Below are 23694 nucleotides of genomic sequence, written 5' to 3' on the forward strand. Positions count from 1 at the left end.
GTCCAGAGGTGTGGGTGAACTTCATTGTGATGATAATGATGGAGATACAAACAGACTGGATTTATATAGAAATGTATATAGAACTGGTTGATAACCAGATGCTCAAAAAACTATTTGTATTGTCTGTGGTGGTGGCCGGGGGGGTGGTCAGGGGCGGGGGTCAATGTTGAAGCTCCATTGGTGTTGGTGTTGTGAATACTGCAATGAATCAAATAATCAAACATTATTTATATATCACGTGTCATACAAAAGTGTAGTTCAAACAGTTCAGTGCAAAATCCGTTGTTTTGTTTGACTCTGTCATGATGTTTTGGGGGGGGTCATGTGACCAGGCTGATCCTGTACCCGCCTCCCCCGGCCAGAGGAAGTATATCTGTCACCAATGAAGACCTCCACTGCCTCAGCCAGGGAGAGTTCCTCAACGATGTCATCATCGACTTTTACTTGAAGTGAGTGAAGCAACCTTGCTTCCCTTGAACAGGCAGTGGAGGCTGACAGAGAGAAATCAGAGGACGAGCTCATTGTAACAGATGGAATGAGGAACGGTATCAATCACCCATGTTTGCGGTAGCATTTCTCATTCCATTCCATGCATTACAATGAGCCCGTCCTCTGATTTCCCCCACCGCCGGCCTCCCTTGGGTTCACGGTCCTGTATGGTCGCTTTGGATAAAAGTGTCTGCTAAACGGTCTAAATATGTGTAGTTGATAATCCCCAAAAACATGCCATTCCTGTGGTGTTTTGCATTGCTCAGCGTGGCTCTTTATGGTTCATGAAGGTACTTGGTCCTGGCAGAGCTAAAGGAAGAGGACGCTAGCAGGACTCACATTTTCAGCTCCTTCTTCTACAAGCGGCTCACTCAGACAGAGCAGGGAACAAGCTCAGGAAAGGAGGGCCTATCGTAAGCACGGGACATCCTGACTGTCATACACGCTCAGCTGTGCTGTACATTAATTTCATGCCATGTGTAACGTGCTGTAGTGTATTGCCAGGGATTGCAGAAGTTGTAAAAGATGCAATTATTACAGAGTCCGCGTGGAATATGTGACACATTCTAGTGTTTTGGTCCGCATGGCGGCAACCAATCAAAATGTTGGGACTTTTATTTTGAAACACGGAAATACATTACAACATTGGTGAGAATCACAACACAAACTCGCTAGTCAAGCCAAAGTACTGCAACGCAATGGATTCTGTGAGTAATCCCCTCTGCTACCTATAACCTTACTTTACATTGTTAGCAGGCTCATAAAACAAGCTGTGTTAGTTGACTAGCGATGCGTCATTGAGTTTCAACAACGCGGAAATGTATTAACTTTTTTCGAAAGAAAAGTCAGAACGTTAAATCGAATGCCGACATGCGGACCAAAACACTAGAACGTGTCACATATTCTGTTGGTTTTGTGCAAAAACTCCCGACTACATTCCAGTGCGAAGAGACGGCGGCACCGGCTGGTCAGAACATGGACCAGGAACGTGGACCTGTTCCAGAAGGACTTCATCTTTGTCCCCATTAATAAATCGTGAGTCCTCCCCCCTTCCTGTACTCTCACAGTTGGTCAGAACATGGGGGATGTGACACAATGAAAAGCATATGTTGTGTCATAAATCATTGTGAGACTTTTTCGGGTAAGAGTAATCTCTGAATTTCGGTTTCCCTTTCGTACGTTTACTTGAGTTGCCTCCTCTTTCCTACCTCTCCTCCTCCTGTCCTTGTTGAAACCCTCTCGTCTCCTCCAGGGCTCACTGGTTCCTGGCAGTCCTCTGCTTCCCTGGCCTAGAGGATCCCCAGTCTGTCCCTGACCCTTCCTGCTGCACGCCGCCATCCACCTCCCCCGGAGGCCCGGAGGCCCCACCCCCATCAACACCCTCAGCCCTATACCTAAACATACATTCTGAGGTAATATCTCTCTGAAAAGTAAACGTTTAATCGCAGGCAAGACTCCATAGGTGGAATATAACTTCACTCCATCTCTTTAAGATGTCGTCATCAAGGCCCAGTTGTTCAGAACTTTTAATCTGGATCAGAATGATCCTGATTCTTTTTTGTTATCCAGGATCAGATCGAGCTGGCTGATTTGCCCTATACGACTCGGAATCAGCCAGATACATTGCCTGATTCTGATCCAGATTAAAAGTTTTGAACCACTGCGCCCAAGACCTCAAAATGGTTGATTCTACTAACCTACTAACACTGATTCCAAACCCCCTCTCTCTCTCTCTCTCTCTCTTTTTTTTTCAAGGACAAGTTGAATGAAGATGAACAGCAGGACAGTAGTGAGATCTTGTCCAAACCTACAACCTATAAACAGTGAGTCCTACTACCTCGGTTCACCGTCACCATCTAACAGGCTCAGAGAAGTGTAGTTTGATCTCTCTCGTCTCTTGGTGCTGTGTTGTTCGCTTTACTGTCACTAGATGGCACCACAGTAATTCACTCTGAATTTCTAGGAGCCTACTTCATGGAAAAGTGAAAGGAATATTGTAGAAAGGCTTCAATGACTGTTAATCGTATCCAATCCTATTTACCTGAAACAGACCCTGTATCCTGATCATGGACTCCCTGGGTGGCCACGCTAGAAATCGGGTGGTGAAGACCCTGCAAGAGTAAGACAATTACCTTCTGTTCATTTGTTAGTTAGCAGGTCATTTTCTTTAACTCATCAACTGCCAAAGAATTCCGGAACACTCACCACCTAGAGTGCGAAGTGTTTTATTATAATATAATAAAACGCTGCCATCCACCTCCGGCGTATTATGTGATATTAACCTAGCAACTATACTTTGATTGGCTACAAAATGAAGCATCATAATTTATGCATTTTTTGGTGAATAACGTTGCCCGTGGTGCTCTTTATTCACCAAAATGAATAAAAGAGTGTTGACAGTTTGGGCGACTTTATTATTCACCCATGCCACTGAAGGAGTTAACACTACAACACCCGTGCCTATTACCTACTAGTAGCGCTGCCTTGGGGGTCAAATAGACCCCCTTTTTAGAATGTAAATCTGCTATTTACACACAGAGATCACTAGATGGCACTTCTTTTTTTAGCCTGCCCTACACGGAAAAACTGCAAAACAGCTTTATACTATCTTATCCTGAAGTGATGTTGAAAATGTAAGGATACTGGGTGGTAGAACGCACATATCTAGGAAAAGTCATGAAAGGAGGGTCCTGATATTTGATCGAGTGCAAAGATAGATTTTTTTTTTTACTCACAGGGGTCACCGTGAACTCTCATGGCTCTTCTAGTGTGATATGAAAACCCTGAATTCTGTTAATTCTCTTCAGATACTTGGAGGTGGAGTGGGAGGAGAGGAAAGGCACCCAGAGGAGTTTCTCCATGAGAGGCTCCAACCCACGGGTCCCTCAGCAGAACAACTACAGCGACTGTGGCGTCTACCTGCTCCAATACGTGGAGAGCTTCTTTCAGGTCGGGGTAGACAGTCTATCTGCTCCAATACGTGGAGAGCTTCTTTCAGGTCGGGGTAGACAGTCTATCTGCTCCAATACGTGGAGAGCTTCTTTCAGGTCGGGGTAGACAGTCTATCTGCTCCAATACGTGGAGAGCTTCTTTCAGGTCGGGGTAGACAGTCTATCTGCTCCAATACGTGGAGAGCTTCTTTCAGGTCGGGGTAGACAGTCTATCTGCTCCAATACGTGGAGAGCTTCTTTCAGGTCGGGGTAGACAGTCTATCTGCTCCAATACGTGGAGAGCTTCTTTCAGGTCGGGGTAGACAGTCTATCTGCTCCAATACGTGGAGAGCTTCTTTCAGGTCGGGGTAGACAGTCTATCTGCTCCAATACGTGGAGAGCTTCTTTCAGGTCGGGGTAGACAGTCTATCTGCTCCAATACGTGGAGAGCTTCTTTCAGGTCGGGGTAGACAGTCTATCTGCTCCAATACGTGGAGAGCTTCTTTCAGGTCGGGGTAGACAGTCTATCTGCTCCAATACGTGGAGAGCTTCTTTCAGGTCGGGGTAGACAGTCTATCTGCTCCAATACGTGGAGAGCTTCTTTCAGGTCGGGGTAGACAGTCTATCTGCTCCAATACGTGGAGAGCTTCTTTCAGGTCGGGGTAGACAGTCTATCTGCTCCAATACGTGGAGAGCTTCTTTCAGGTCGGGGTAGACAGTCTACCTGCTCCAATACGTGGAGAGCTTCTTTCAGGTCGGGGTAGACAGTCTACCTGCTCCAATACGTGGAGAGCTTCTTTCAGGTCGGGGTAGACAGTCTATCTGCTCCAATACGTGGAGAGCTTCTTTCAGGTCGGGGTAGACAGTCTACCTGCTCCAATACGTGGAGAGCTTCTTTCAGGTCGGGGTAGACAGTCTATCTGCTCCAATACGTGGAGAGCTTCTTTCAGGTCGGGGTAGACAGTCTATCTGCTCCAATACGTGGAGAGCTTCTTTCAGGTCGGGGTAGACAGTCCAAGATCAGTTCTGATCATTATACGCAATGTTTCACATTTATAATAATAATAATAATATCTTAGATTTATATAGCGCCTTTCTCAAACCCAAGGACGCTTAACACATTTCATAGACAGACAGACAGACAGACAGACAGAACAGAAAAACAAAGCAAATAAACAAAGACAACGAGAGTGAAAAACTAGACTAGAGGCCAAAGGCCTTAGAGAACAGGTGGGTTTTGAGGGCTGATTTAAAAGTATCCAGGGTAGGAGCAGTGCGGATCGCTGTGGGGAGAGTGTTCCAGAGGGTGGGAGCTGCCACACTGAAAGCTCTGCCCCCGGCTGGTGCGGGGGGTGGAGAGCAGACCCATGTCTGAGGACCGCAGGTTCCCGGGAAGGGGTGTGTTGAAAGAGAAGGTCAGTGAGGTACTGGGGGGCGCAGGCGGACATTAGGCATTTCCTAATTTATTTGTGATGGATAAACACTTTCCACACACATGCGTCTGTCTGGATTAAATGGCGTTTAAACGTTGTTCGACAGTCAGATTGGCACATACTAGAATTGGCCAGTAATGAGACACATTTAGCATAATCCAGTACACATGTTGTGGAACTTGTGATGGATACGCATTTTCTTTTCTGTTCTGAATTTAGAACCCACCGCAGACTTTCCAACCCCCCATGGACTTGGGGAAATGGTTTCCCCAGACACGGATGAAGACCAAGCGAGCGGAGATCAGAGACCTCATCCTCCGTATCCAGCGGCAACAATAAATGCACAGTGAATGTAACGAGTATCATTTAATGGGATAGTCCCTACTACTGTGGATGGTCAGTCAGAAGGTTAGAGTCAACTGTCACTGTATGACTTTAGAGGAATGACTCATGGTTGTCTAGGAAAATATAATTGCATTATCAGCTTAGCCAGTCTGGGCTTGCATATTGCTGAATAGAGCTTAATCGGGCATTAGTGCTCAAGCCATACAAGCATCTGTATGTTTTCTTTTATGTCTTCTGCCTCATTTAATGGTCAGGTATTCTGCACTTAATTTTTTTAATTTTTTCGTTGGACTGTGAATACAGTGCTGTGTATGATCTTAAATATCCTGAGTAATGGAAGAGAAAGTAAATAAAAAATAAAATGGTTTGTTTAAGTATACATTCTATGGTGAATGTGACCAGTTTCCTTTCTTGAGTGTGACAGTTTCCTTACATGAATTGAGCATGAGACAGTAATTACTGTAGTGTATAGCAATATATCAACTGTATAGGGGGTTCATCCGTTTGAAATGAAACTGCCCCAGAAGTCCTAGGCTGAGGAAAGCAGCAGCCTATCCAACAGTGACAGTGTGGTCTAGCTCCATATTGATGGACTCTCTGTGGAGTTCATATTGATTTAACTACTGGACCACAGTGTTATGCCTTGGTCACATGGACGTCTGGCTGTATGGGACTCCTCAGTCTAGCTGGCTGGCTGTCTGCCTGTCTGTCTTTGCCTGCGTGTCTGTCTGGCAGCCTGGCTGGCTGGCTGCCTGCCTGCCTGCCTGTCTGTTTCTCTGTCTGCCTGCCTAACTGCATTTCTGACTGTCTGTGTGTCAGCTTGTCTGTCTGCTAGTCTACCTGCCTGCCTGTCTGTCTATGTTTGTTTGTCTGTCTGCCTGTCTGTCTGTCTACCTGCCCATCTTTTTCAGAGAACTGGTGAAAAAACATAATACAGTACCAGTTAAAGAAAGGAAAGGTCCACAGTTGTGTAACCATGCTCCCCAGTGCTTTACTGCTGCATTACAAACCATGTTTCAACAGAAGCCTTCGTCAAGTTAACCATTGTCATGATGTTTAGCACGGAAGCTATGACAGCGGGCTGATGGCACAGACAGAACTGGGCATGGGCTGACCAGACTAAGCTTTAAATGCATGGCTGGATTATAATCTGATTAAACTGCCCTGTGTTCCTGAGAGTCCCCCACAGACACAGCACTCTGTGACCGATAAGCTCTCTGGAGTTATGTCATCCTGTACTTCCTGGACTGGATGATGCAATTGAGAAGACAACGCTTCCCTGAACATCTCCAGTTTCCAATTGGCTCATGGATGTAGATTAAACCTCCTGCTCAACTAAAACACTGCTTCATTGTCTTAATCTGTGTTGCAAACCCCTGGATCAACTATCCGGGTCTAAACACTACACCTGCTCCCTGTTTTCTGGCCCATGGTTTCCTGGGACCTCTGGGTGCCTGGGGCGCTGCTTGCTGTCCAGCCGCTCTGGGGATCTTGAAAGCAGGGGCCGGGCGAGAGATAGCCTGCGCATATGACTGCCGTGGCTGGGTCACGGGCGCTGCGGGCTGCGCTCTTCTCGGAAGGCACAGCTCCATAGCCTCATCCTCTCTCTTTTTCTCCTCACATCTCTTCTGCATTGAGATGACTGCTGCACCGAAGAGACCCTGCGGTACGATAGGGGTGTCGAATTTCTTCTCTCTCCTTCGCCGGTAAGTTATCTCTACTTTTTGTTTGCTGTTGTGTTGTGTGTGAATCAATCTAACAATGTTCTTATTTGTCATCCAGAAGTCAGAGGGAAAACAAAAAAAAGGGAACTAAAGACAACCAGTGTCCTCCGACACCAACCAAGCCGTTAAGTAAAAATTAAAATGGACTACTTGTTGGAATTGTTTGTACATGTCAGTCATTACCATGTACAGTACTTAACCATATGCTAACAAAAGCCAATGTTCACCCTGAGGATATTTAGTCAGCTTTCTTTCTCATACAAGTTCCCTCAAAGACCAATATGCTATGACGTCGTCCCAGGGAGAGTGGACCCTCCAGCTCATGCAAGCCTTTCTTCCTGGCCAGACTGTTTACAATGGGAAAAGCCATGGCCAAGCCCTTCACCGCCACTTTCAGTAAATAATAATGGCATTCTATTGAGAGAGAGAGACTCAGACTCTCACTACCTCTGATTGTGCGACGGTAGAATAAAGGTTAGAGAGGCTGGCTAGCAATCGGACGGTCGCTGGTTCGCCTCAGGAGCTGACAATCTACACACACATTCAACAAACAAGGAAGAAAACACACAGCAAAGACATTTCAAAAATACACATTTGGAACTTTATTTGCAGATGGGTCAATTAAGCTGTGAGTATTACAAACATAACTCATTAGCAGTCAATCAGTGACTCCTTGACCACAGATATAAACCGTAATAATAATTTAAAAAATATATCTACAATACTAGAACAGTTGGTACTGTCATGCACATCTGAATTTGGTTTATCAAGTTTTCCACATAAATAAAACATTTCTTTATTGTAACCTCACATCTTTACAGTTGACCAACAATTGAAAATTAATTTATAAAAAATGTTACAGAATTTAGAAAAGAGTAGCATACTGACCATAATACAAATGTTGGAACATATTTATTCATTTTAAATTACAGTGACAACACTAAAAAGACCCGAAATCAGAAGTAGAGGGAAGTGCCAACTAGCATGTAAAAAAAAACAAAAAAAACACATTATTGCAGCTTTCACATTCTCCCCCATGGAATCTATCCCTGATCTTCAAATCAGGGGTTGGCAGTATAGAAGTCCTCATACATACATGTACATATAATAATTTTCAAGATACTTGCCCTGTATTTTACCCCGTTGGACAAGGCACGTCAGTATTGCAAAATGATTGTATTTAACATTCTTTGTATCAATCAACTCAGTAGTCAAAACCATCCTGTCCAGTAGAGGGCAGCATTGGCTCACTCATGTCATTCAGTGACTGGCAAACCAACCAGTTGAGCAGCATCTTCACTCTGGAAGTTCAGGTTTGTGAAGTTCAGGTTCCTCAAAGATTTCTGGGATCACCACGCCAATTTGCTGAGATGGTGCGATGTTTGTTGGTCACGGTCTGCCTCAACCACAATGCTGGAATGAAAAAGAATAATGTTACAAAAGAATATTCCACTTGACTGACCATGGGACATATACTGCAGGCCTACACTCATATACTAATTATGCCAATGTACCCAACAGCCAAGTTCTATCCACTTTGAATTTCTGTTTGCTTTGGCACTAATATTCACTCTCCTCATGTCTTACTGTTCGTTTTGTTTTAGAAGAGCAAAATGAGGGTCTGCGCCAGGGGAGGTAGAAATCGGAGGAAAGGGTCATTGTAATGCATGGAACGGAATGAGAAATGGTATCCAAAACGTGTTTGATACTATTCCTCATTCCATCCCATGCATTACAATGACCCTTTCCTGCGATTTCTGCCTCCACCAGCCTCCCCTGGTCTGTGTCTAGGCTGGTTAAAAGTGTAGGTGGCTAGTGCATAATGAAAAAATAGCAACATTCACTTCAAAAGGGTGGTCGCAATCAAATCTTAAATGGAAGAGGCAGGAAGCCGAGATGCAAAAAGTAGCCTAATCACTTGAATTCACTTGAAATTAAACGACACGAAAGTGGAAGTGCAAGGTGCTAAAACAATGAAGTGAAAAAATAAAGAGCAAACGTTTCAGCGTATAAGCCATCATCCGTGCTGTACAAGCAAAAGGGTACACACACACACGCACACATAAACATATACCTGCTGTGTAGGCTATTAAGTATAAACAGGCAGCAGGGGTGATGAGAAGAGAGAAAGAGAGGTCATGGAGCTGTGTATTATAGAATCACATATAAATACACTAGAAAAGCATGTAGAACAGGAATGACAGAAAACAATTCAAATAGAGTTCCTCATTTAGGTTATAGGGATGGAAGGTTTTGAGGGCTTTGTTTCGACACCAAGGCCCCGTCCCAATTCACCCCTAGCCCTTCGTTTTCACCCCTATGGCTCGATTTGCGCGTTCACGTTTAGGGCGAGGGCTGTCCCAATTCATATTTCATCGAGGGCTAGGGGTAAGGGGGAGGGCTAACTATTACTTCGTTTCGAGCGATTTCAGGACCAGACTAGCTTTGAATCCGTACCCCTTGATTCCATGATGCATTGCGAATCATCTACAGAAATCTTATGTCCCTCTATTCAATGCGGAAATGTCATTTTAATTCTCTGTAATTACTTATTAATAAAGATTTGAAAAATTATGATAACCATCTTGTTGTCTTAGTTTAATGTCATTACAATGCATTATAGACCTTTTATTTATAACACGCATAACCCAAAAATCGCTTTTATGTCGGTGCTGTGTCTAACGTTACAGTAACGCAACGCTGCATGACAGTCGAGCATTTCAGAGATGTACAATCATAAATCAATGATTACCTGTGGCGTTTGACAGCGGATGATGGTACACATATGTAAAGTTATCTATCAAACGTTCGGCTGACTTGTACATGATGCGCATTTTGACCTATTTCCACCCGCAATCTAATCCGAGCAGTTGTTATTATGTAATATTATTAATGGGTTGTATCATTCATTTCAATGCATTATAGACAGGGGTGCACATAACTTTTTGGGGCCAGTGCTCAGAGGAGCACCTAGGGATGCCGCTTGGTGCTCCCTGAGCTCGCGAGTCACGACCCGTCCCACAGGATGGATAAAAAAGGGATACATGGATAACTTATATTAGCAAAACGACATGTATTCATAAATAAAGATGAACGAACAAATGATTGTGTGAAAAACAAAAGAAACAAATGCAAAATCAAATGACTGCTCTTTAAGCATGAAAGTCTGTCAGACTCCTTTAAATACAATGAAATCAACTGACATCTCTTTAAGCGCTAACTGAATGTCTGTTCTTTAAACACAATGAAATCAACTGACATCTCTTTAAGCACTGCTCTGTTCTGTAAACACTGAAATCAACTTTTCAACAAAAAGTTACAGCCTAAGCATTTATTTATGCTACAAGCTTAATCATCATCGTCACTGCTCTCTTGACTGCTGTTAATACTGTCCTCAATTTCAACCATGGTAGAGGATGTTGTATAGGCTATCACTTTAAATAGCTCATTATTTTGATTGTGCAAATTTTTTTCTTCTAATAGAATTCCCAACCATATTCCCTGGGTCAGGGGTCTAGGTGCGATAATGAAGCTGTAAAACAAACGTCTGGACGTTTGAAAGCTTCAGAGAAAAGAAACGTGAAGTCCCTTGGTGTTGTTTTTCCTTTTAGCGACGAGTCGTTCGGGACTGAATGTTCACGTGTCGGCGTGATAACCGTGATAACCATGCGATACGCGATACGCGGAATGAAAGTACGAGTTACGATACTTTCCGAATGTTTTCGTGAGGGGAGTCGCCGTGGTCGTCGTGATGGATTACTCGTCGGGCTGAGGGGACGGCAAATAGTTACTTAGTGGGGCTTACGCTTACTTCTTGGACCCAGCTGTTGGTGCGCAAAAGCGCTGATCTGCCGCTGATCTGCCGCGCAGCATGCATTTTGGCGACGCATGCGCACTGGCGCACCAGTTATGTGCACCCCTGATTATAGACCTTTTCTTTATAACAAGCACAACAACAACAAAACGTTATCATGCCGATGTGCTGTGTGCTGTGTGTCTAACGTTACAAGCTGATTTGTGCATGACAGCCGCGCATTGACATATTTCCATGTCTAATGGCATATGACACGCGAAATGTAACTACAGTTAAGGATACGCGTAAAGGATGATGATCTATCACCGTTCGACTCTACTGAGAAATGTTTCCGCTTATTTGTCATCTCTCCTTCACGGGCAAATGTGGCCGCGTCCCCAAGAGGTCCTCTTTCTACGTTTTTGACCACCACTATGATGGATTGATTTTTGGATTCTAGACGACGAATTGTTCTGAGGAAGGCGCTTGGTAACGTGATTTTTGGACAACGCTTTATGACTACTGATGGACTTGTTTTGGTTGGAGTCATTCATTGTCATTAAATTCATTGTCATTATTGCGATGTCCACAAAAAAGACATCGCTGACGGAAGAGACTAAAAAAGGAACGTCTAAACACTACAGTGTGTTGATAACAAACGAAAAAAGATCCTTATAGCACACGCAACAGAAATAAACACAGCTGAAGAAGGCATTGCGAGATTGCGTCACCCGTACCGCGTCTATTTAAACCACTGTTGTTGACGTCATGAAGGGCTGTCCCAATTCATAGGGGTAGATTTTGCTTGTGGCTCTGTTCGAAGGCCTTTGCTTCGAATCGAGTCACACTCGAAAACGAGCCATAGGGGTAGAAAAGGGAATTGGGATTGGCCCCAATACTCACTCTAATGTCGTTAGGTTGGAGCATGGGTCATCCAGGATGTCAACAAGCAGTCTCACTCCTGACTCTCCAGGGTCGTTCCCCATTATATTCAGCTCTGTCAGGTGTTTCGGATTGGTCCTCAGAGCCCAGGCCAAGGTCGAAAAGCCGTCCTCCTTGATTCCACAGCATCTCAGTCTGGAGAAGGAGGGAGGTAGAAGCTCTTTACATTATTTTTCCTCATATTAATTACATTGAGCTTGTTAAAAGCTTACAGTTGTAGTAAAGGCTTGACACACTTAATATTCAAGTTCAGCATGACTAAATGTTTTATGAATACCATTTGAGACAATGTATGACAATCATATTCTGTCATTAGGAAGTGTCATTGTCACCATACAAGTTAAGTGCTACGGTATCAAAACCATAACCAGTGTTTCCTCCAGGAATTTATTTAACGTGATATCTTATTTGTGCACCTAGCTAGCTAGATCAGCTTTTTGTATCTTTTAGATGGTACTACCGGTGACTTTTAGCCCGTTATTTGCGAGGAGAAAACACAGGTGCCCGAGCATTTCGGCAGGTAAGACTGCTGAGCAGGGATGGTTGAGGTGGATTTCTTCTTTTTTTTTCTTTTTTTCTTTTTTAGTGGACTGAATCAATTAGTGGCGGAGGAAATTCATTCGTGGCGGCCCGCCACCAATAAATGCATATAGAGGAAACACTGCATAACTATCAAATAAATGATCTTACGACAATGTCTTCAGATTGCAGCGTGGTAACCTCAGGGCAACACAGAGCATCTTAACTCCCTGATCATGCAGTTCATTTCCGCAGAGGTCCAACTCTGTCAGAGGTGAGTGGTCTGTGCCGAGGGCTGAGGCGAGTGCAGCGCAACACTTTTCAGTCAGGTCACAATAACTCAGCCTGGGAGGTGAGGGCGGCACAGGGATAATAACATGTTAATACAATTTTGTTCTTAGGAGTTATTACAACATTTCTACACAGGTATAGGAGTAACTTCATGTAGGTGGGGTAGGATATTTAAAGTTACCATTAAACAAAGTATCCTTAAAAAATACACAAGGTCATGGGATGTTCAAGTTGAATAAAGACCATTTCACTTGACGCAAACTGCTAACAGCATGTAAATGGAATGTTCCATGTAAAGTTACACAGTACACATGTGTCTGATATGGGAGTACTGGTTGTAGCTTTCACCTGAGTCTATCTATTAGACAGGATGGATTCTTCAGTGCTGCAGCGAGCTGGTTGACTCCTGAGTCTGTTAGTTGATTCCTGCTCAGATCTAGCTCAATTAGGCATGTTGAGATGGGGAGGAAAGTCAGTGCAAAAGCCAGAGCCTCACAGCCTTCCTCAGTGATCCCACAGTTTGCAAGACTAGAATAAAAGGGGAGACATTATTTGTTATACTCTTATGTTTCCACATTTCAGAGCAGAAACCAACTCCATGCAATATGAATTTATTATAAATGCACACTTGAATGATTTTACTACTGGAATAAGAGATAGAAAAGCTAAACTCTTGAGGTAGACATACTTCAGTTCCCGCAGATAACACCACTCTGAACTCAGGCCTTTGCAGAGCAGTATCACGCCTGAATTCAGCAATTTGTTGCTACTCAAGTTCAGCCGAGTCGGGCAGGTTTCACCGTCTAGATATTCAGCCAGCTCTCTGCAGCATCCCGCCGTAAGGTTACAGCAGTACAAGCTCAGGTTACATTGTGGTGTTAATTCCATCCTGGTGAAGATAATGGCATGTAGTTATGTGCTTTGCTGTTCTCAGGGCTTAAAGTGGGAAAAAATCCTGTGCCTGAAACTTTTTCTTGGGGAGGGGGGGTCACAGTTTGAGATATTGGGAGAGCGGGTACAGAAGACAGCTTCTTGTCTCAATGTTTAAATGCATTAATACTATTTTATAGTCAATACAAAATACATGTCTCAATGTTAAAATGCATTAATACTAGGGCTGCAACGATTAGTCGATTAGTCACGACTAATCGATAACGGAAATTCGTCGACGTGAAATGTTGTTGTCGACTAATCGCATAAAAAGATATATTTTTAAAAAACGGGATTTTTTTATTTTTAAAAAAAAAAAAAAAAAAAAAATTTTAAACGGGAGCCATGCAAGAATCAGCTGGGTAAGTTTTAGCTAACGTTGTTAGCCAACTGGCTAACGTTATATTGTTAGGGTCGTAATGTTTATGTTAGCTTTACTGTTACATGTTGGAAAACAACGTCTCATGGACAGGGCTGTACATGCTATGAGCGTTTGTGCTATTAATTTATTTGCCCTGTGGCACGCATGTGACAGACAGAGGCGCTTGTATGTAACGTTACGTAGCAGGGGTTTTCCATGTTGAAGCCAGGAGAACGCGAGATGAAATGAAGTGAGGGGTGGTCGCTATTAAAATACCAGGTAGTCATGGTGGATGATCATGAATGATGCTTGATAAGTGAATGCTATTTCAATTATGTTGAGTCCACCAGCGAGCTGTCTGTAAGATAAACAGCGCCAAGCGTAGCCTACTAACGTGAGCTGTCTGTAGTCTAGCCAGCAATGCTAGCTAGCCAATCAACTAGCTCTGTGAGCAGCTGTAGCTTGGCGTAACGTTAGGTTAGATAGCTAGTTAAGCCGGATTTATGCTTCTGCGTCGCCATTTACGCGCAGCGAAAAGCCACACGACTAATCGCGACTAATCGGAAAAATAATCGACAGATTAGTCGACTACCAAAATAATCGTTAGTTGCAGCCCTAATTAATACTGTTTTATACTCAATACAAAATATATGTCTCAATGTTAAAATGCATTAATACTGTTTTATATATTATAAAATAATATATTTAGATGTCTTTAAAAGGCCAAACTGATTGCATCACTTATTAAGCCACTATCACTATAACAATACAGAATAAAATATATACATGTCTTGTATTGTATCTTGGCACCACGTCCCATAAGGTCCTTAAACGAGCATCAAACACTTAATTTCTTGCATTCTGGTGAATTGATATGCACCAATTTGTGCCCTTTCTCCATCAATTTATGGTGGAAATGTCATTATACATGTAAAGGAAAAAACAATATTCAGGCACCAGATGACCATTCAAAATATAATGTAATATAATGCAATATAAGGCTCTCAGGCATTCTGTACTTTCAAATATGTATTCTCCTTGAGCAGTCAACATACTATCAGCTGTTTCGCTAGCAAACACGAAAGCTAACTTATTTGTGAAACAGCGCCCCCGCCACCACATCGGCGCAGTGCCGCAATTGCAGTTAGAAATGACATAAATCCACCGAGTGCAACGCTTGTAGAAAATACGAGTTTTGTCGAGAGCTGGAGACGGAGGCGGCCGCCTCATAGTTCTCTATGCAGGAAAAACCCTGCTACTCTCCTCTATCCATGCCCAGCGCCATTTATTCCTTACTCCCCGTTCTAGTATAGCTGTGTCTTCGCCAGGTTTAAGAAACTTCCATTTTAATACTCTTACTAAAGTTAGCGACATAGCGGGCTGCTAAAAGCGAACGTCTCTACAAGCTAAAATTACACTCATTCAAACTTCTTAAGGCCCGCCCCACTACTCTGCCTCCGATTGGCTAGAAGTCGTTGGTTGGCTTGAGCAATGTGATACCATTGGTAGGCGGAACTGTCTCTTTGCTGAAGATGACTCTTTAAATTACGATGTAAACAAATAGCATGTGATTTCTTTTTTTCTCTCTCAAAATTCCCCCGCGCCGGAAATCCGGCACCGTGCCGGAGAACTTTAAGCCCTGTGTTCTTTTAGGTCAAACTGAGGATTTGAAAATGTATATTTATAGTGGCATAATGTGCATATACTTGTAAACAAACAAAATGTAAAATAGGTACGTAAATGCCAGTACTCAACCTCCACACAAGATTTTATAAAGTGCTTTGTTTGTACCAAAATAGCGCTCTTCATTGAATGTGTTTTATCATGTGACCTCGTTCCTTGATCGCTACCGATATATCATGGCCATTGAGCTCAAATATACATAGGCCTACTTGAAGCTTTAACAGTTACAGGGTGAATTTAATACTCACACATCATATGGTTGGTGAAGTTGCATCAGTGTATGAACAAGTTGAATCACTCCTTGGTCTCCTAGGTTATTAATGCTTAAATCCAGCTTGGTGTTCTTGTCACAACTGACAAGCTTTATCATAGAGCTAGCCAGTTTAGCACAGGACTCCTCCCCAACATTGCATTGCGAGAGCCTACAAAAAGATGGAGAAGAAAGTGTACTCTTTTAACACAGAATCACTGATACAATACTGGTTTGGGAGGAAGGAGCATTACATCATCTCAGTGGTTAGCATAAGTGATTACTTTCCGATTAAAGGTTGACTGGTTCAAAACTTACTTGAGTGTATTTAGTCTGGCCAGGCGTCTGTCCAGTCCATGAGCAAGTATGGACACTCCAGAATCTCCTAGTTCATTCGAGCTTAGATCCAGCTCTCTCAGAGTGCGGTTTTCCTTCAGAGCTGCAGCCAGATATTCACAGCCTGTCTTTGTCACTCCACAACCGGTCAGGTTCAGTCTCTCCAGTCTGCACTCTTGGTGCGCTAGTCCTAAAGAGAGCTCCATCACCCCCCCGTCCTTGATGGTATTGAAGCCCAGGTCCAGATCTCTCAGATAGGAGGTCTCTGATGTGAGGATTAAGCCCAACGGACTGCAGCTTATAACAGTGAGGTTGCTGAAATGCAACCTAAGAGATAAGAACATGAAAAAGTCTTAACCTACACCACTACCACGATTAATGTAATACTGTTATGTAAATTCATCTTCAAAAAAAGGTGATTTATTTCTTACTTACAAAGCTGTTTTGGAGGCTTTGACCATTGGCAGCAGCCTCAGGAGACCCGCGTCAGATCTGGACTCCAGATCCACCTCGAACACATCTTCTCGACCCCCATTCAAAGAGAACCACTCAAAGGCCACAGCTGACCACTTTGCATATGCTAAAATGGGGTTTGGATCTGGGGGAATTCCTGTCTCGAGAAAGCACTTGATGTCCCTCTGTAGGGTCTCGTCTTTCATTTCCATCAAACACCTGAGGAGGTTGATGGCCCTCTGCGGATCGATCAACACCTTCTCCAAGGCCTTCTCTTTAAGAAGCTCAACAACCGCCGCCATAAGGTCTGGTAGGACCATGGGGACCAGTGATTGTATCACTAATGTGAAGTCCCGTGAGGTGCCAAGAAGAAAGAGCAGGAATAGGTCCAAGTTCCCTTTCTTGCTGTCTAGAGCACACTCCATCATGCCCGGGATGACACTCTTGTCTTCAATAGTCTTCAGGATATACGAAAGGTACATCTTCTGGTCGAACGGTTTATTCGCATCGATCTTGATGCGGGCGTGAAAAAGATGTGTTGCTGCAAGGTACTCCTGTATGGTACTATGGACATAGAAGAACATCTTTGTATTGTTCGGCCCGATCTCCTCTCTGAAAATGTCACTGAACGCTTTTGCGTACTCAGACGCTTCGATGAGATCCATGTCACTCCTTTTCAGGTCCTTCTCGTAGACAACCATACCGTTTTTCATCAACTGATGCATGGCAAGTCGCTCCAGTCTACTGATTTTCCTTGCAGTTTCTGCAAGTCGTCTGTCTTTTGTATGATTGCTGATGAGCATTGCGTAGACTTGAGTCAGCGTTTTGGGAATCTGTATGGAAATTAACTTTAACGGATCCGCAAACAGTCTCTTAAGAACAGAGGCCGTAGTTGAACAAATTGAAGGTATCTGACAGGTGAGGTAGAGATCACCACAAGACTTCACATGGGCGATGACTCTATCGGCTAGGTGGTCGTTGTTGATTGCTTTTCGGAAGAACTCCTCTTTCTGTGAGTCACTAAACCCTCGGAGTTCCGTCACCTTGTGAATGCATTCATCAGGGTAGCAGTCACCAGATGTTGGTCTGGAGGTTAACCAGATGCGGGCAGAGGGAAGGAGACTCTGTCTGATGAGGTTAGTCACCAGGTCATCCACGACACACACCTCTGTGACATCGCTCACATTTGCACCTTCGAAGTCCAGAGGAAGTTGAGTGTTCCCCCGCGGATAAAGCTCATCCAGTCCATCAAAGATGAACAAAACATTGTAGTTTTCCAAGTTGGGAATGCCAGGTTCTTGCAATTCCGGGAAGAATTCGTAAAGAAGTCCATTTAGACTGAATCTTTGCCCAAACAGAATATTCAGCTCCCGGCAAGGAAGAGGGAATAGGAAGTCGAGTTCCTGGTTTTCTCTTCCTTTGGCCCAGTTAAGAATGTACCTCTGTACAGCCCTAGTTTTCCCTATACCAGCCACTCCATGTGTCATTATTACTTTGTCATCTTTGTCAAAGCCGTCAAATAGATCTTTGGTAACGAGTCTTCTTAATACTGTCTTGCTTAGTTCTGGCCTATTCTGAACTGCCATTATTTGCCTCATGTCATGCTGCTGCCATAGCACCTCTTCATATATACCTGCCACTTCACATATGTCTATATCCTCATTTCCAGATCGTTCAGAGGTGACAGATATTCCCTCAATCCGGCTTTCATACTTTCTCTTTAGGGTGGCTTTGAGCTTCTTTTTGATTTCTGCCACAGCAGAAACTGAGGGGTCCCTGTCAATTAAAAAAAAGAAAAAAGTACAGGACATTTTTAGAGACACAGTATTACTATGCTAAAAGCCATCTTTGTTACAATACGGTAGGGTTGGGCAGCTTTACGGTTACACCGTAAACCGTGGTTTTTGAAAATAGCAAAAAAAAATGTCAATAACATCATCATAAATTGCTATAATAAACGCCTTAAGAGTGTCTGACCAGCACCACTGTCTGTGTGGTTGAAGATGCTATGAAAGTGATGACAGAACTTTTGTAAACAATGTAATTTGTCAAATAAATAACCTGTCAAAAAGACGTGTCACGTGACAGCTTCTCCTCAGAACAGAGAATTAGATATGGCGAGCGCAAGCTTGGTCCCTTCTTCTTCGGCGTATGGGTAGTTGTTTTCCTCTCCACTCCACCAGGCTTGGGGCCGAGGGGCTACCCTTTTACCACCCCGAGACCTGGTTGAGGGGCTCACCCGGGCTATATTTCTGGACACCCCTCCAGAAGCCACGTCATCGTCTCGTCATCTAATACCGACAGACCATGCATCCCGTTGGGTGGGTGGTACACCGGGCAATCCAGGATAACATGGTCTGCGGTTTGGTCCTCTGCGCCACACTCGCACGACGCATTTGGGGCCAAGCCCCATCTGTGCATTGATGAGCGGAAACGCCCGACACCGGTCCGGAGACGATTGAGCCTCACCCAGGATAGCCTTGGCAAGTCCATCCCGAGGGGCTCAGGGCCGGCGACTGGGATGTGGTCGCGGAGTTTGGAGGTGTTTGCCTCCCACTCCGCGCGCCACATATAATCCGCCCATCTCTGCATTGCTGCCTGAGATCCTGTGCGGCAGGCACAAATGGGTGTCTCGACTTGAGACGCCGGGAGGGCTCCGCTGTTATAGTGAGCCTATCATGGAGCAGATGGTTATTAAGCTCCACGGCCCGGCAAGCGAGACGTGCTGTGGCTCCCATGCGGCGGAGGCCTGCGGGCTGGATGCCTGCTAGGATGGGAAGGTTGTCCACGGGGGTAGGACGCAGGCATCCTGTCACAATGCGCAAGGCTTCGTTTATAGGCGAGTCGATGAGGCGGGTGTGGGCACTGCGACACCATACTGGGGCGCAGTATTCACTAGTTGAATAAACGAGGGCTAGGGCTGCCGTGCGCAAGGTCCTTGCGCCGGCGCCCCAGCCCGAGCCAACCAGTCGCCTCATCAACGCCACAAGAGCTGTTAACTTCTTGCGCAGTGACTCGAGGTGCCGGCGAAACGTGAGCGTCCTGTCCAATGTCACGCCGAGATAGATTGGCTCAGCGGAACATGGCAGGGGAGTTCCATCTAGCTTGGTCCCTAAAAAAAAAGCAACTGCTGCAATTTGGAAGCATTTCGGGTTCCGACCGGATGACAAGGGCGAACCAGAAAATCTTGACATGGCTGTGTGTAAGATTTGCATGAAGAAGGTGAAAGAGGAGCGAGCAGAATCAGAGATGACTGCCTATTGTTGCAAGGCTGTAATTGACAGAGACGAAGATCCCCTTCTCTAGTGGAAATCAAATGGAGCCAGCTGCTTTCCACTGATGACCCAAGTTGCCCGAGAGTACTTGTGTGCGTGTGCCACAAGCTCACCATCAGAGCGGCAGCACAGCAGGCAAAGTTGTAAGCCTGAAAAAGTAAAAATGCTTGTTTTTCTGGCGAAAAACCTTGAATAAGCTTGAAGAATAGCTGCGTTGCGGTTTGTAGGATACGCTTTTATGCCCATTTTCGTTACTGCCTATTTTAGTTATTTATTATTTTGTTATTATTTGATAAGCCTACTGGATGCTATAGGCTGTGCTTTTAATTTAATTAAGAGAATTAATGTCATGTCAATGTCAAAAGAAAAATGTACCTGCTGTATTTGCACTTTATATTTGTAGCTTTATAGATTTTTTTTATTTTTATTTTTACATTTACTATTCTGTTTCTGATGCTGTTCAGAGAATAAAACTGGAAAATGTATTGCATTTTAGTTTTTGTGTGAAAATAATTATGATAGTCATGATACCGTAAACCACGGTTTAATTTGGGGACGGTTTAACGGTTTCAAAAATTCTATTAGAGATGCTCCGATCTGATCGGCGCCGATCGATATCGGCCGATATGCCCTTGATCGGTTTTGATCGGAGTTCTCAAAACGGCCGATCAGTTTACATAGAGAAATGGCGTCGCCAGTCTGGCAATATTACACAGTGTCGGAAAGAGACAACAAATATGCAGTTTGTAATGTCTGCTCAAAAGAAATACCTTGCGGAGGAACGCACGCAAGGTCTTTCAATACCACGAATATCATACGGCATTTGCTGCGTTCGTCGATTCGCTCCGAGAGCGCCGAAGCGCACACTGGGCTCGACGTCATAAAGGGACCGAGTGCTTTGATTGGACGAGAGGCGTTCCACGAGTGCTGGTCAGAGTTCCAGCGCGACTACACGAGCGTAGTGTAGGTAGTGTTCAGCGACGTCATGTGACCCCGCGAGCAGGAAGTCACTAAGCTAGGCTAAGGCCCATAGCAACAACTATTAGCGCGCGAGTTTTAGGTCTTCCTCTGTGCACCTTGCACAAGTGTAGATAGCGAGCGACTTTTCAGCATAGCAGGACATATTTTAGATGATAAGAGGAACAGGGTGAGTGCCAAAAACGCTGAGATGCTTGTATTTCTCAAGGCTAATCTGCCAGTGATGCTGCTTAATCAGAAGTAAGGTTTGAGTCTGAAATCTCCTTAGGTGCAATGTTTTGTTTTTTTGTTTTATTGATTATTGCTGACTTGCTGTCTTAACTCCTCCTAAATATGACTTGAAACAGTATTTTATATTTGGCTATAGCCTGTTTATGTTTAGTTTGGGTATGTTTATTGTTCCTCAGGAAAGCTACAGTATAAGCTCCAAGTTCTCTAAGAGCCCCTAGTTCCTCTCATTCGAGTGGAATGTTGCACATTTGATGTGACAGTGTACATTTTATTTATTATGATTTTTATTTTCACATTTTATTTGTTTTTCCTGAAGTAAGCTACAGGTGGTTGTGAATTCAATAAAACAGATGGTTGTCAATTCATGATACTTTCTCATCTCCTAATTTCATTTGAATACTTAATAGACAATGTCAATGGTGTTAAGAATAATTAAAAACATAAATAATGCTACACAATAAATAGAATGCTTCAATTGCCATTTTCGACGCTGTGATCGGTGATATCGGATCGGCAGATCACTGATTCCAGTGATCGGCACCAAAAACCCTGATCGGAGCATCTCTAAATTCTATACTGCCCAACCCTGGCAGAGTGCAGACTCTCAGCTTTAGGTTAAGGGTATTCACATCCAAATTGAAGGAAGGGTTTATGAATTATAGCTCTTATATAAAATAACCAAAAGTAATTAGACAATTGACTCAAAAGCTGTTTCATGGGCCAGTGTGGGCTATTTATTCCTTCATTATTTCTTTATCAATTAAGCAGGTAAAAGGTCTGAGTTGATTCCAAGTGTGGCATTTGCATTTGGAGGCTGTTGCTGTATACGCACAACATGCAGTCAACAGAGCTCTCAATGCAACTGAAACAGGCCATCCTTAGGCTGTAAAAACAAAACAAAAATCCATCAGAGAGATAGTGGGAACATTAATACTGGCCAAATTAACTGTTTGGTACATTCTGAGAAAAAAAGAATGCACTGGTGAGCTCGGCACCACAAAAAGGTCTGGACGTCCATGGAAGACAAGAGTGGTGGATGATCACAGGATCCTTTACATGGTAAAGAAAAACTCTGTGAACGGTGATATCGGATCGGCAGATCACTGATTCCAGTGACCGGCACCAAAACCCCTGATCGGAGCATCTCTAAATTCTATACTGCCCAACCCTACAATAATGTATGATCTTACATGTGTAGTGGGCAATCTGATTCTCTTCTTACCTTTCATCCATTGAATTTGGTCTTTTACCACATCCAACCACTTCTCAGTTGATGGCATTAACAGGCTTATCTTTCAGACCTATAAACAACAACAAACAAACATTAGCCAACTAATTCAAGCATCCTGTTGACAAAAGTTTATGATGAATTGTGATAAAGCAATCAACTGAATAATGGCACAAACACAGTTTAAAGCCACACCAAGTGCTTTCAGCATACCGGTCACACACATTTGCATTTGGTTTCTTTAGAGAGCCGAAGTCTCCACCCCCACCATGGAATGTCTACCAGATCGTATACAGGAAATGGCTTGGTACCATCAATGATTTCACTTAAATATATACATGTGGCTGTTCAAAACTTCCTTGGTGTTATTACTGACATGCCAACCTTACAGGAAAGCAACCAATGACTTATTTTGTACTTTTGTGTACAAAAGTAGCACTATATGAACTAGGCTACATATCCATGACCAAACACTGGCGCACAGGAGACCTCATCACTGAACCTGATATGACACTTTATAGCCTATAAAGTGAAATAGTATGATTCAGGTCTAAAATTACTATATAATGTTATTATTCATGTTCTTTATGAAGTTGATCATAATGTTAATGAGTGTTGAACATGTTACCTCAGTTTCAGCCACTAGGCGTCGCTGTTTCACACCTGTTTGTTGTTCGACATATCCACAGGTAAATGTAGTTCATAGAGCGCTTCATTGGTTATTCAATTCTAACTTTTGTTCTACACTTCTATCACACAGTGGTTAAGGCTAATGATCAACTGAGAAGACACCTCTGCTGGTACCACAAAAGCGGCAGTGGCGAAATCGGCTCTCGACGACAACTGACAGTTGAACTGTATTATTGGTCACGGAATAACTTTCCATGAGCCAGGCAGAACATAATGCCGATTTTATTTATTGAAATTATTTATTTACTATGACATAATTTGAAGCTACGTTTGAAGTAACAAAATCAAATAAGATATTGCCTAGGTTCTTGTTGTTCTGGTTACGATAAGGTAAGACTCACTGACAATTTCCACCTGGCGACCCGCCGAAGATAGTGCATGTGCTTGTGTTTGTGTGTGTGTTCACCTACAAACTTGCATGTGTGTGATCAGAGTGTAAAACTGCCGTGTGTGGCCATTAAAAGACCATCAAGGTCCGATTTCTCTCTCTTTCTCTCTGAGGTATACAGAAGTCATAAAGTGTTCAGTAATAGTTACAGTAGTTGACGCCATTGCGACAAAAGTTCCCCCATGCGCGCGGATTCTGGCTTAATGATTCACCCTTTTCAAAACACTGACACGGACAACGCTTCTTATAGAAGTAAATTGTTAAAATGTTGGTTACATACCTTGCTGTTCTATTTGAGGTCCGTACCCTACAGAGAGTTTGCATTAAATGGCATGGTGAAATACCGGAAGGAAGCAAGTCTATGGCTGCTGTTCGCGTGTCATGGTAGATTTCCAGTAGCCTCAACAGCGCCCCGTGCGGTGTAT

General features: G+C 43.6%; 1 protein-coding gene and 1 long non-coding RNA gene across 3 annotated transcripts; both read right to left on the reverse strand.

Annotated features, from left to right (window-relative positions):
- Window positions 1-7597: 7597 nt before the first annotated feature.
- LOC308149859 (ribonuclease inhibitor-like) lies at window positions 7598-17180 on the reverse strand (the record flags this gene model as incomplete). Its single annotated transcript, XM_080522741.1, has 8 exons — window positions 7598-8334; window positions 11618-11791; window positions 12347-12520; window positions 12815-12994; window positions 13155-13355; window positions 15689-15862; window positions 16009-16353; window positions 16462-17180. 8 exons carry the CDS (start codon window positions 17178-17180, stop codon window positions 8271-8273), a joined length of 2031 nt encoding a protein of 676 aa, XP_080378867.1. The 3' UTR covers window positions 7598-8270.
- An 898-nt stretch (window positions 17181-18078) lies between these two features.
- LOC308151853 lies at window positions 18079-23656 on the reverse strand. 2 transcript variants are annotated; one of them, XR_013937311.1, is made up of 3 exons: window positions 23550-23656; window positions 22186-22264; window positions 18079-18255 (listed from the first exon to the last, which is right to left on the reverse strand). It is a non-coding gene; the product is annotated as an uncharacterized lncRNA (long non-coding RNA). The 2 variants fall into 2 exon arrangements; XR_013937312.1 differs by lacking the exon at window positions 18079-18255 and adding an exon at window positions 21741-21846.
- Between the last annotated feature and the right edge of the window lie 38 nt (window positions 23657-23694).

Source organism: Nansenia antarctica (genome assembly GCF_963989245.1).
Source record: "Nansenia antarctica genome assembly, chromosome: 2".
NCBI classification, from domain to species: Eukaryota; Metazoa; Chordata; class Actinopteri; order Argentiniformes; family Microstomatidae; genus Nansenia; species Nansenia antarctica.